The 14,313-nt window shown below is 43.0% G+C and overlaps 1 protein-coding gene across 1 annotated transcript in view; it reads left to right on the forward strand.

Annotated features, from left to right (window-relative positions):
* Positions 1-14,313, forward strand: part of Pappa (pappalysin 1) — a 237,274-nt gene that overhangs the window by 46,425 nt on the left and 176,536 nt on the right. The window contains exons 3-4 of the mRNA XM_078048072.1: positions 6,573-6,718; positions 10,813-11,106. Of these exons, the coding sequence (XP_077904198.1) occupies positions 6,573-6,718; positions 10,813-11,106 (440 nt within the window). The remainder of the gene's footprint in view (positions 1-6,572; positions 6,719-10,812; positions 11,107-14,313) is intronic.

The following is a 14,313-nucleotide window of genomic DNA, read 5'->3' on the forward strand; positions in this document are numbered from 1 at the left end:
TGGATGCAATAAACATTCTGAGGTTTATCTTGCTTTAATGACTTGCCCTGAGTGGCTTTGATCTTTATATTTGATAATCATTTTCAAATGGTCTAGTGTGTTCTGGAAATGGAGTAGTGGTTGGTGGACTTGTGAGGTTCCTTGGAAATGACAGGCTGCAATCAGAATTTGGAAATGGGCAATGTTACAGCACTTGCTCTGTGAGCTGGAGAAAAACACATCGGTCGAGTGACGGGAGTCAGGGTTCAGTGATGGAATGGAAACCCAACAGGCACTGGGGCTGAGAGCAAGATTAACCCGTTATGTCCTACATAGAATCGAAAACGTGGGATTTCATGGTTTAAAAGAGAACTTGGGTTTAAAAGAGCCCTTTAGGAGTTGGTTAGTCTTCTAGGCACTATCTTATTATCATATTGAATTTTATGTACTCTTTTTCTAAGTTGAATTTTACAATTCCTGTTTTACAGATGAGGAAAGTGAGCTCTAAAAAGAGACTGAGTCACGTGGTTGAGGTCACCAGTCAACGTAGTGGAGGAGGGAGGATTTGAATCCTGGTGGGGTCCTTCCTTTTTCCTTTCACTTGAAAGAACTGTTCTTAGCTTAGAAGTGGTTCACTCTCAGCCAGTTGGCTAGCTCAAATAAACCCTCCGGGGAACAGGACCTTGGAATGATATTCTCACCTCTGTATCAGGCAAGTCAGCTGAAAGTGGACGATCTTTATATGGGAATAAAACTCGAGACTTATGAGATGTGACCTAGGCCTCCTGGGAGCCACACCTCCGACCACCCTTCTTTACAATGAGAGTGCCAATGTGCTATGCCTCTAGATTTGGAAAAGCTCAGCCTTCCCGCACTTTTTCCCATGATTTCATTTAAGGGATTTGTTGGTTGTTTTGCATTTTGAATGTGGTTCCCTTTTGCTGCTCTTTCAATAAAACAGGCCCTGACAGCCCTCTCATTCAGATTATTACAGAGTTGTACCATCCCAGGCCAGTGCATTTAGGAAATATGTTGTTGGCACTCATCAGCGAGTGAGATGCATAAAGAAAATATTCTAATGACAGTTGAGTTGAGAGAGCTTTGATCTCCCTCCAGAACTGCACTCATGGCTTTGAAATGCAGTTCTGGCAGAGGGGTAAAGTCTGGGCGCCTTGGCAGTCAGGGCTAGCCCCCTGAAACAGACATTCCAGGGGACCCACAACCTCCACAGTGGAATCCAGGTGCACAAGTTGTGCAGGAGGAGAACAGACACGGAGACCACTCTCGAGAGGCGGCTTTGGGAAAAGGATCTAAATGAGGAGGGACATTCCAACCTATCTCAGCATTTCCCAAGCTGTTGTTTGTGTGTGCTGTTATTTGATTTTTGGCAAAGGTGGAGGGTGGGGAGAGGGAAAGAATTATGGTCAAATATATTTGGGGACACTTCAAGCACTTTCTGCCTTTCTCTCATTTTGCATATTGAAGGTTCTAAAAACTCTTGCAATCAGAAACTGTATGTATTTAACCTTGTCAGCAGAGCATGTCCTAAATCCATTGACTCAGAAACTCTTTTCTGCTAAGCACTCATCTGCTTCTTGTGGATTTAGCCTTCTGTAGACCTTGATCTGGACAATATTCATCTAGTTTTCAAACTCACTGAGTAGACACAGACCCAGGAGTGCAGAGTAGGGCCCAGAATATGGTGAAAAGAAGCCAGATATTCATGCTTGCACCCTGGTCAAGGGACAGTGGAGGCTACAGGGGCTGTCCAAGCGATGCACCCTTTTAGGGAACTGTTTCTACCGGAAGGAAGAGGTGATTTTACTTAGTGGTATGAAAGTACTACTATACACTGGTCCCATGTACACGTGCTAGAGCATAGAGGTCCATTGCTACCCTTTCCTGCCCCTTATTTGATATGTGACCTTGACAAGCTTCCTCCCTATCCCGGGCCCTGTGCTTACTCATCCTGCTTTGAAATTATTAATTTTGAGGGAACGGTGCTCAATAGCTTCAAATCAGTGGTAGTTCTCCATCTTGAAGGAAGTGTTTAAGGGACACAGAGCTGATAATAATTTATTGTGTAAAGCCCATAGCTCACACAAAATAAAACATTGCATTATTTTCATGGCTTCTAAACTTCCCAACACCCTGAGAGGTGGTTGCCCTCATTAGCATTTTTACAGGTGAATGTGGCCAGGAGAAGATACCTGGAGCGTGTCACCTATAAGCTGAACTTTGCAAGGAGGGATGTTTTTGAAAGGCTAAGGTTCAAGCAGAGAGATTGTGGGACTGAAGAGAGAAACTAATGGGCCTGGGTAGGGGATGGGAATAGTTGGGGAACCATGTAGGGTTCCAAGGACAAGGAAACTATGAGAACCTGAGTGGATGAGGTTGTAGGAGGAAGAAAAGTTTGAATGATGGGGAAGATACACTGAAAGCTGAGACTGGGAAAGCCAGTCTTCCCCAGTAGAGAAAATAGGAGAGGAGGAGATGGAGAGGAGTCCACATTTTCTGGATGTGGGCTGGCACTGGGCTTGGTTGTCTCATTTAATCTTGCTGGCATCCCTGAGAGCAAACAGACTCAGGGACTTAAAGCAACTTGCCCATGGAAATGAGTCTGTCTGTCCATCTCTGAGGAATACTGGTACATAAATTAATAAACACATAGTGTTTTGGATTTGGGTTGATTTTTCTTAGGGGTAATGATTTTTTAAAAAATAATTGTGATCAATTTTGCGCGCACACACACACACACACACACACACACACACACACACACAGGGCCAGCCTTCCCATAGTTGCAGAATGGAAAATGAAGGGACCCTAAGCAAGTCATTTCCTTTTCTCATGAATATTCCTAAACTCAAATGTTCCTTCTAAATTTAACTCCTGTGCTTTCTTCTCCTCCATTGGCCAAGAGGGAAAACAGCATCGTCAAGGGATAGGGGAAGGAGGTGAATCCTGTTCCCAAGATTTCCCTCTGATGCATTTGGGAGACACCGCACTTGGCTCTGTATTGTTAGGAAACCCTCAGCCAGCAGAAGAGGAATTTTTAGCCACAGAGCTGTTTTTTCCTTTGGGTGGGTCCCCAAGAGAGATGGGGAGGAGAAAGGCCAGTGGGGCTAGGGGTCTGGCCAGCCGCCATTGATTCTTCCCCCTTTGGGAAATGGAGACTTCCCAAAGTATGAGAAAACCCCACTATGAGCCAGGGAGAGGCTCCAGCATCCCACATTTCTGCTTTGGGCCAGGATGAATACCAACCCTTATAAAGATTGGCTCTGCAATTACCACTGAATAAACATCCAATTAAAACATCTCCCCCACCCCTACCCCACCCTGAGCCCTCCTCTCATCCCAGAGCAATGGGACAGAGGTGTTGTTGTTTTTTTTCTAGTAACAGTAGTGTTACTAGGAAATGTTCTCTGCATTTGATGGAAATGGACAAAGTAATGAGAAAAAAAAAATAATGTGGAATGGGCCCATCCAAGAAAATCTCGGCTCCTCTGTGTTTTCATTCTCCTCCCAAGTATCATTTCCCTTTTATAAGCGGGTCTGGAGGAGCTTGGGGACTTGGTAAGGTGGTGGGAAGTGTTGGACACATCTAAATCTGTACTTGGCCTTATCAAGTTATATGACCGACAAACCCCTGCTCCTTGTCTTTAAGATGGGGATAAATTAAGAAACAGCGAAACCCCCTGTGTCAAGGGTTTTCTCCTTGCCCACCCTGATCTAAACCCTCACACTTCCCTATTAACTTCCTGACTCCTCTGAACTACTCTGTGGGTTTGGTACTATTATCTATTATCACCTTCATTCCATACAGAAAGAAACAGGAAGTTAAGTCCATTGCCCAGGATGGCCCAAACATGAAGAAGAAAAACTGGATTCAACCCTGGGGTTCTAGCTTGAGAACAAGCCACACTACCCATTCTACATACTTCAAATACTAAACCAAGATGAGAAAATGTGCCTACTTAGCCCAGGGGCTGACATGAAGCAAATACTCAATAAATGCTGGATTTTCCACCCTCTTTCCCCCTCTCTGGTGACAGAACAGACTGATTGATTAGAGCTCCTCAGGAAGCCTCCAGTGTTAGAAGTCACACATGAACGTCTGGGGGAGAGGTCTCAGCAGGAAGATTTGGGGTCAATATCTGTCTTATATGACTATCCCTAGAGTTATTCAGTTCACGCCTTGCCTGTATCTCCAACCCATGACAAATTTTATTTTTCCTGACAAGCTATAAAAATTATGGTCATATGAACATTCGGTCTCATGAGCATGAGACTTTCTATGACATGGGGATAACAGAAGAACACTCTAAGTATTGGACCTATCTATCCTATTGACATGGGCATGGAAGGATGTAGGCTTGCAATCCTCAAAAGTCTTCTATGGAGTGTCTGTGTTACTAATCCCAATACAATGATGAGGAAACTGAGGCCTCATGGTCCATGGTTGGTATAACTGATTCTGGGACTTAAATATTTTAGCTTTTGTTTTTTTCTAAATTAAATTCTAATCCATTGGTTCCCCAGGTGTCAAGCCCCAAGCTAAGAACTGGGTAAACAGAGATAATAAGGTAGCTTCCTTGCCTGAAAATGGCTCCCCTCCTAAAAGAGATATATACAGACAGGTGAAGGGATTAATGGGAATCTTGTGAGAGTCTACATCACCAAAAGGAGGTGGGTGAGGACAGAGGTGGAAATGGGGGATGGCGGTGAGGTGGGCATCAGTGCAGCCTTCTGGAGGAGTGATACCAGAATGGACCTCAGATTTGTGCATCAGAGGACAAAAGGATGAGCAGAGGCCCAGAGAGGAAACAGCATAGGTAAAGGTCCCAAGGACCCAGATCATGCTGTTTGTACACAGTGGAAAGTTCAAGAGAGGTGGCAGAGAGAGTCAAAGCCAAGGGTAGGCAGGGATGGACGTTCGGGCCATGCTGGAGGCTTGGACTTTACCCTCACATGTAGAGAGGCCCCTCCATTACTGCAGGGAGGGAAGAAAGGGATCCATCATTAATGTGCACTCCTGGCCAGGTTCTGTGAGAACTCCATGGAAAAACAGAACACTATCCACTAGCTGCATGAACTTATGAAGAATGAAATTCCTCTGAGACTCTGTTTCTCCTGCACCCAGCAAATGGGGATACCAATACTGTCTACCTCCTTGTTATCAAAAAGAATAGTGAATAGTTGGACCACACAGAAGGACCTAACAAATACTCCTTGACTTTATCTCGTCTCCTGCTCAAGGTGACGGCTTTTGTGTTTATTTAGGTTTGTATTCACTGGTCCATGGATTCATTCCTAACTGTACTCAGGAATGATTGTCAACTACTTACAAGGATCCTGAGATTCACGATGGCAGGCAAAATGGGGCAGAAAGAAGCATGAGAGGGTCAGGTGTGGTGGCGCACGTCTATAATCCCAGCAGCTCTGGAGGCTGAAGCAGGAGGATGGAGTTCAAACCCAGCCTCAGTAAAATTGGGGTGCTAAGCAACTCAGTGAGACCCCATCTCTAAATTAAAATCAAAATAGGGCTGGGGATGGCATTCAATGGTTGAGTACCATTCAATCTCTGGTACTCCCCACCCCCCTAAAAAAAGCATGACAGGGCACAATGTATTTATAAAATGAATTGTGGAATAATATCCCTGTGACTGATCCAAAGCCGAAGGCACTCTCTCACATGCAGTGTTTATGTTCTGATGAGAGTCGCGCTCCCTGGGAAGAGTTCTTATTTCTTGAGCACCTAGGATATGCCAGTGACCACTTCCTTTGTTCTCTCGCTCTCTTTTGCCCTCATTCTTGAACACATTCGTCCCATGCGTTGAAGAGCTGATCCTTGTTGCTTGTTGCTTAAAGATCTCATTCATTTTCAGGACATGCCAGTCTACAGTGACAGCAACCCAAACACAATATCCCTCTCTAGTCTAATCAGATGTGGAAATAAAATTTCAGAGAGCGCAGAATCATCTATGGATGATGGCGAGATGCCTCCATGAAGAGAGGTTTCCAGGCTTACATTCCACTGTTGACCTTGAACCCTGTTTCTATGACTTTGGGTAATCTATTAAAAACTCTGGGGCACAGGTTGCTCATCTTGAAAACACAATAACAGTGACTCCTTGCAGGGTTAATGTAGAGATGTGAAGCCCATTTTCCTAGTGCATCCACATTTTTTCCAAATAGATGGTCCAAAACTCAAATGAATGAGCAAAAAGCAGAAGCAACCAAGAATAGAAAATATGTGTTTTTCATCCGCTCCTGTTATTGGCTCCGTCCTCAGTCAATTTAACAGAGTCCTTAGCGGTACAAACATTGACCATAGACAAATCTAGATTCAAAACGTAATGCTGCTATTTATAAACTGAGCAATATTTGCAAGACTTAATTTTTTGTTATCTGTAAAAATAGAATCATCTAATCTTTTAATGTTATCAGGAAAATTCAACAAAGTGATGTTTACAAAGAGTTGAGGAAAGTGCCTGGCACATAATAGCTCTTAATTATTTAGGGAGTACTTGTTGTTTGAATAGTACCTTTTTTGGATGATGATAACAGCCAAAGTTCTTTTTCTGTTTCAGAGCCTACTTGGATGTTAATGAGCTGAAGAATATTCTTCGATTGGATGGATCAACACACCTCAATATTTTCTTTGCAAACTCTTCAGAGGAGGAGTTGGCGGGAGTAGCAACGTGGCCATGGGATAAGGAGGCCCTCATGCACTTAGGTGAGTCTTACAAACTCCTCCAGGAGGAACCTGAACATAGACAGTAACACATTTAGTAGTGAGCATGATCATTGTCATGATCACAATGGTGTAGCTGGTGGGTGGTGACAGTGAGCAACCTGTTTCCTTGTTAATTTACAAAACTCAACACTCCTTATCTCATTTTGGCCACCAAGGAATGCACTGAAGAAAATAGCACAATACCAGTAGCCATATTTTACCTGTAGGAAATTCAGACCTAGGGGAATGAGGCTTATCTAACATCACACTCAATCAGTGACAGATTTGCAACTAGAACTCATGTCTGACTATCCATTGATTGCTTTCTTCTTAACATTCTGTTTCCCAGTTCATGCAAACATTTTCTTAACCAGGTAATCAACTGCATTAGCATGACCCATCATGAGCTGGCCTGAGAGAGAGCAAAGAGACAAGAGGAAGGGCATTTGTAACAACTTTCTGTTCCTCTGTGTTCTATCTACCCATAACACCAGGGACTCTTTTTACACTTAAATTATGCATGTCCATAAACAGAACATAAATTTATACAAACCAATAAGAAATGACAATGATTTCTGAACCAGGGCCTATAAGAAACTACTATAGTTCTTTAATTTTTTTTCCATATTCTATCTAGTACACATCTATAGGTAGATGTGCTTTAAAAAAATTGTGCATCTTTGAACTCTAAATACACACAGTTCTTTTTCTTTTCACTTAATATTATGCTATCTGTCTACATATACTTTCCAACTAAGCCTTATAATTACTTTCCAACTAAGTTTTTTCACTTAAAAATCTCAAGACTAAAGCATCTCTCTTGGTTATTCACACCTCCCTAAAGATGAAATTTTTAATAGTCACATACTATTCCTTTGAATAAAGGCACTACAATTGATTTAACCATTCTCCTTTTGGTAGAGTGTTCCCATTATTTACAACAATGAGTTCTGATGACTCAGTGAACATCTTCATCTGAGAATGTTAGGGCTCAGCAAAACGACAGTGCTGGCTGGATCTTCAGACCTGCCTGGTCTCGCTGGGATACACTCAGAGTTCAATAACTGCTCTAACTCTGGGATATCTTGGAGACGAGAGATTCTGCAACTTCAGATGATGGAAGTTGTGCCCAACTAAGCCATAAGCTTGGTTCCCTTCAGACTGCTTTTATGTCTCAACTGTATTTAAGAAATGAAACAAATCTCTGTGTGTGTGTGTGTGTGTGTGTGTGTGTGTGTGTACATGTATGCATGAAAAGAGATGGATACAAAGATAAATATCTAGTTGTTTTTAACTGGGGAAATTCTCTCCAATAGCAGACATTTGGCAATGTGTAGAGAGGTATTTGACTATTACCGATGGGGGAATGTTACTGGCATGCAGCGAGTAGAAGCCAGCAATGCTGCTAAATGCCTTGCAATGTCCACAATGAAGAATTCTGTAGTCCAAAATATCAATGGTGCTGAGATTGGGAAACCCCGATAAACCCTGACATCAGTGATAGGTGGGTAGACAGACAGAGATAAGGCACAGAGAGGCAGGGGTTGGACAGAAGAGAATAAACAACTTAAGCAAACCTGAAGATGACCATTTTATATCATAGGCCTACTATGAAGTTTGGGAATCATACTAAACCAGAGCTAAAGTACATGGTTCTCACCTGTGACTTCACTTAGCAGTATGGCTTTAGACAAATCTCTTTCCTTCCCAGGTATCAATGTCCTTAGATTTTAGTTAAACAGGTTAGACTGGATAGCCCTCCAAAGACCCTTCTCAGCTCTGAAATTCTGCCTGCTGGAAAAGCAACCCAAAGGGTGATGATCATAGTCTGAGAAGAGTTGAACAGCAGGCTTCTAAAGTTAGAGAAAAATACTCCTGATAATTTCATGAATGTCAGGGACTGGCTCGGGGCCAGGAATTTGGGAGGCTATAAATCCATAGCATGTTATAGTATTTCAGGATGATGTCAGGCTCAAGCTATTTCACCTTTTAAGAGGAGCAATGAAACAAGACTTGGGTCCAGTGTTGTCACTCTGTGGAAAGGGTGAATTAAGGTAGAACAAACAGAGCCAGCCTGGATGAAAGTTGTCTGTGCTGCCATTATACTTAGAATGGCCCTGCCCCCTATGACCTTGATATACAAGCTTCGTGAAGCAACAAAGAATCATTAGCACTATTGCAGCCAATTATTTTAGAACTCTTCCGAAATGCAGTCAGTTTCTCAAGTTCACAAGGCCACAGTGAAGCAGAACTTGGATTGTGACCCATGTCAGGCTACCTCCAGCCAGCCTGCAAACTGCCACCTCCCCATTCTGAGACATGTTGATCATAAGCAACTCCTGTGCAGTAGCCCCAATCAAACTCAATTTATTAGAACCACATTTTTTTTTTATCCTTTATTCCTGCAGTTACACCATGATCCTTGGAAAAAACCTTGGGTGGGAAGGGGATTATGTTTCATATTATGATTGACAGAAAATAATGGAGAAAGATTTCCTTCTCAATTTCTCTTCCTCCCTGCATCTGTCTTCCCCTTCTCACACCCACGCACACATGCACACCCACACCCACACACCCTCTCGTACGTACATCTTTATCTTTGTGTTAGAAGTCCTGAGTAATTCAGAATTAATAGATTCCATGAGCCCCCGGATTGAGCAAGCTCACCACCCCAGCAGTTCAATCCAAGATAAGACTCCTCTCTGGCCTGTTCTGGGCTTGCCAGCCCAAATCACCCAGGCCCTGCCTCCTCACCTGTCTTTCATAAGATGCTGCTCTGTAGCTAAAGTCTACACTTGCAAGGTTCTCAGACATGAATTTTAACATTCTCTTAAACATGTTTGTATTTTGAAATTTAAACATTTCTCTGTCCACCTGCATTCATCCTTCTAATACTTAAAATAAATGTGGATCAAATTCCATCCATTGATTCTGCTGAGAACTGCTCTACCTAACCTCAGCTAACTAAGCAATGCTCCATCTTTGGGGACATGGGATGTAGAACATTGCTATCCAAACTAGATCATACACAAGTGATCTGGGGTTCTTGTTAAAATACAGATCATGATGCTGTGGGTCTGGGGTAGAGCCCGAGATTCTGCATTTCTACTAAGCTCCTGGGAGATGTTTATACTGCTTTTTTTTTTCATGTGGGTGGACCATCATTCACTTGTGTGGCACAATTGATGTATGTCAGGTGCTATGCTAGCTGCTTTGAGGGATTAGTTAGACCTCCCAACCTGCTTTAGATGAGTCAATATTCAGGAAATATTCCACACACATTTAATGAAACACTATATCCTAGGCCTTGAGGTAGGCATTAGTAGTAGAACACAGATTAAGAACCCTAGCTTTGGAACTCAAGGATCTCGAGTTCAAATCTCAGCTCCATACTTACTCTTGATCATGGATGGGTTACTTTACTTCTCTTGAATCTGAGCCTTTCTCATGAAGTTGTGAGATGATTAAATGTGAAAGTACTCATGAAATACCCAGCACAGCACCTGAATGTACATAGTAAATGCTCAGGAAACATTATTATAATGGTGAGCCCATGACCCTAGGCTTCATGAGTGTTGTTGCTTTTAGAGTCCTTGGGAATAATGAACTTGTGCAATGTCTCGGTTAGTGAAGGCAAAATGAGAACTGGAACCAAGATGTCTAAGCTCATGTGCAGGATTCATTTAGTTCTGAAGCTGTAAGCTGTTTGTAAACCAGGACATGTCTTACTTACTAAGATAAAGGTGATAACAGAAAGCCCTATCAGCCCAGAAATTAGAGTCCCTGAATGCAACTCAGGCCTCTCCTTCTAGATAGTTTGAAATCGCTGCATGTACGTTGCTTCACCTCTCCAGGCATCAGTGTTGTCATCTAAGAGTGAAGGAATTTTCCAACATGACTTGTGAAACTCCGTCCTGCTCTGTAAGCCCATGATTCATGTCTCAGGTTGTAACAGCACTCAGGGTTGTAGAGTCACAGGGTGGAGAAGCCTGTTGCTATTTGGGAAGCTTCCCTTCATCTTTGGTTGACTCAGGGTTCTTGCAGCAGGAAGCAGGATACCCACCTTGCCTCACACTCTGGTTTCCCCCTTGCAGGTGGCATTGTCTTGAACCCTTCTTTCTACGGCATCCCTGGGCACACCCACACCATGATCCACGAGATCGGGCACAGCCTGGGCCTCTATCACATCTTCCGGGGCATCTCAGAGATCCAGTCCTGCAGCGACCCCTGCATGGAGACAGAGCCCTCTTTTGAGACCGGAGACCTCTGCAATGATACCAACCCAGCCCCCAAACACAAGTTTTGTGGCGACCCAGGACCAGGAAATGACACCTGTGGCTTTCATAGCTTTTTCAACACTCCTTTCAACAACTTCATGAGCTATGCAGGTAGGGTCCTGTGCTCCCTTGGGCATCACAGAACCAGGTATCACACCCGAGCTCCAATCCTGGCTCAGGGTAACCTCAAACAAGCTGCTGCTTTCCTTTCCTAAGACTGAGTTCTTATCCCAAGCAATCAGAAAAATATTTCCCACCTAAACATCTTAGGGCTACAAGGAAGATGATGCATATCAAAGCTTCTCAGTAAGACATGCTTTAGGAGGGTGACAGGGACCCATATGCAGGAAATGCAGGTAGAAGTCCTCTTGAGACCTATTGCTTGAAAGTATCCCCTCTCCGGCTCTCACTTTCCTCAAGAAAGTAAAATCTCTGTACCTGATCTCCAAAGTCCCTTTTTCACTTATATTTTTCTAAGATGGGGAGTTATTGAACCTTTTTTTACTTAACCTAGATCTCTCTTAGGCAAACATAAGATTCTTGTACCTTCCTTTATGGCTTTTTTGCAAAAAAAAAAAAAAAAAAGAAAGAAAAAAAAAGGGGCTTTTGGTTTTGTAAATACCAAATTATTACATGAGATTGGGCATGTTTTTCTCACAACTGCTTAAACCTTTTCTATCCATCAGTAACAAGGATGCTTTAGGTTCTCAGAGGCCCTGGGTTTGCCTTCAGCACCTGATTGTCAAGGCCACTACAAGCCCTTTGAGACCTTTGGTAAATGAGGACAAGACACACCCTCCTCAGGGTACCACAACCCTCACCACCAGCTCCTTCAGTGAATAGTCCACATGAAAGGGACCATCCACAAACTTGCACACAGTAGGCCAGCGTTGAACTCTGTTATAATACTCAATGGAGGCATCTCTTTCCCCAATAGAACAAGCAAATTCTCTGAAAGGAGAAGATGGCATCTCATATATCACTTATTTCCAGGACTTAGCCCAGGGCCCGTGCCCAATAAAAGTGTGTTAGGAAGGAAGGTAGAAAGGAAAGGAAGTGGGCAGGGGAGGAGAGGAGAGACAGAAATAAAATCTCTTACAGAAGATATGTAACATGGATTCTTACTGATAACAGTGTTTCCCCTCATACAACAATTTATTACCCATAATATACTTTAATATGCTCCGTGTCATTTAATTTTCACAACTCCTCTGTGGGGTAGGATCCCCCCACCCGATTTTACAGGTGACAGTACTGAGGTTTACTGCAGTCCTTTGCTCCAAATCACACGTGTGGAAGAATTGGGCACCCACCTTGGGTGGTTTCCATACTTTGTTCCACAGAGGTGCCTGGGGTAGCTGCCCCATGGGGCCATGAGAGTGGGGTTCTAGGCCCCCGTTCCTGCTTGAACCAGGGAAGCTCCTTTCCAATGGACGGATATTTCTGCAGGAGTTTTGACAGGGATAATATTTGAAGAGAGGATTTTACTACTGAAACCCATAAGATCTGATGAACCCACTGGTCCCTCCTCTTTTCCCCTTTGGGTTGATGTCCTCTTGGGGACTTTTTTTTTTTTAATAAGTTTCCTACAGTCAAATTTGACATCTCTTGAAAAGCCAGCAACCCATCTCTGGTACCATAAAGAGTCTTTAGATTTAAATCTCTAAAAATACACCAGGGTGTTGGGTGTTTCCTCAAAAGCACATTCCCTCTGGGCTCCCATTCCCAGCCACACTGACACTCCACATCCGGTGCCCCTGTCCCCTCACGCAGCCCTGCTTACGTTCCATTTCCGTAGCACCTTTCCTTGGCCAGCTCAACACACATGGAAAATAAACAATAACATGAGTTTGGAAGTTTGCCGGCCTCTTAGAGGCCTAGAAGCAGCCACTAGCTACCAGACCCCCATAAACTAAACTTTTTTTTTTTATTCCCCTTTGTACAGATCTAAAGAGTGATGGATTTACTGTTGTTTTTCTGAAAGGAACCCCCTCAGCTCAGTGACCCATTAACAGCAGAACTAATTCACTGAACTACGATAACAAACTTACACCCGCAAAAGCATATTCAAGGCGACCACGAGCTTTGAAATGTTTGTTTCCCTTAGGATCTCTGACAGATGAGGTGACAAAAGCAGCTGGATGGAATTCAAAATGCAGAACGGGATTGGGTTCTCAGGGCTGGAGAAGGCCAGGCCCAGGACTCCCTTCTTCAAGAAGAAAGGGTGGAAGCATTATCCAGTCAACTTCTTCCCGTGGCCTTTTATTTCTGGATGCTTCTTCCCCAAGCCTGGTCCATGGTTGGGTAAAAGTTTCAGTCAATGCAGCATGGCCCAACAGAACTTTCTGCAAGTCCGTGCTTTTCAATATGGCGGCCACTAGCCACATGGGACTCTTGAGCATTGGAAATGCAACCAGGGTGACAAGGACCTGAATTATTATTTTCAAATCATTTTAACTGATTTAAATTGAAAAAGTCACATGTGCTTGTAGCCACCATATTGGTCTTCTCGGGCTTAGGATAATTCTTTTTTTTTTTTATTGGTGCATTTTGATGATACAGAAGAGTTGGATTTCACTGTGGTTTATTCATATATCCACATCACATAATTTGACCTATCTCATTCCCCAAAACCTCCCCTTCAATAATTCTTAAGTACCTAAGATATGTCAGACATTGTGTGTGTGTTGAATCCTCAAAAATAACTCAAGGAGGTGAGAGCTATTCTCATCATACCTATTTTACAGATGCACAAAGTGTAGTTCAGATAACTTAAGAACTGGCCCAGGGTCACACAAATAAAGTGGGCCAAAGTTCTGACTTATACCCAAGTCTATTACCATAGAGCTTTCCTATCCTGAGGAAGGGTCCCAAGTGCTCATATCAAACAGACAGCAGGCAGGTGATAGGGGCAAGCAGAATGTACCAAGGGAGTATATTTATTTTGAACTGTTGGACAACCTTTAACTTATAGCTGGGCAGCATCCCTGACCCTACACCTGAAGATAATAGGCCATACAAAGGGGGTACTCAAGAGGACCCTCCACTTGGAACCTCCTTAAGACTACAAGAAATCAGGGTTTCTCCAGACTACAAGCCATGTTCCCATATTTCGTGTGTCAGAGTCTTTTACTATGCACAAATGCTTTGATCCTGCCATCCTATCCCTAGGAATATTTCAAATATTCTATAGTAAATATCTATAACTTCTATAATTATTTATTATTAGGGCTATTATTTTCTTTATCATTGTTTTAAAAACAAACAAAAAAAAGACTTTTACAAAAGTTGATTCAGGCATCCGTGCCCTAGATATGG

The sequence above is a fragment of the Ictidomys tridecemlineatus genome, chromosome 4 (genome assembly GCF_052094955.1).
Source record: "Ictidomys tridecemlineatus isolate mIctTri1 chromosome 4, mIctTri1.hap1, whole genome shotgun sequence".
Classification (NCBI taxonomy): Eukaryota; Metazoa; Chordata; class Mammalia; order Rodentia; family Sciuridae; genus Ictidomys; species Ictidomys tridecemlineatus.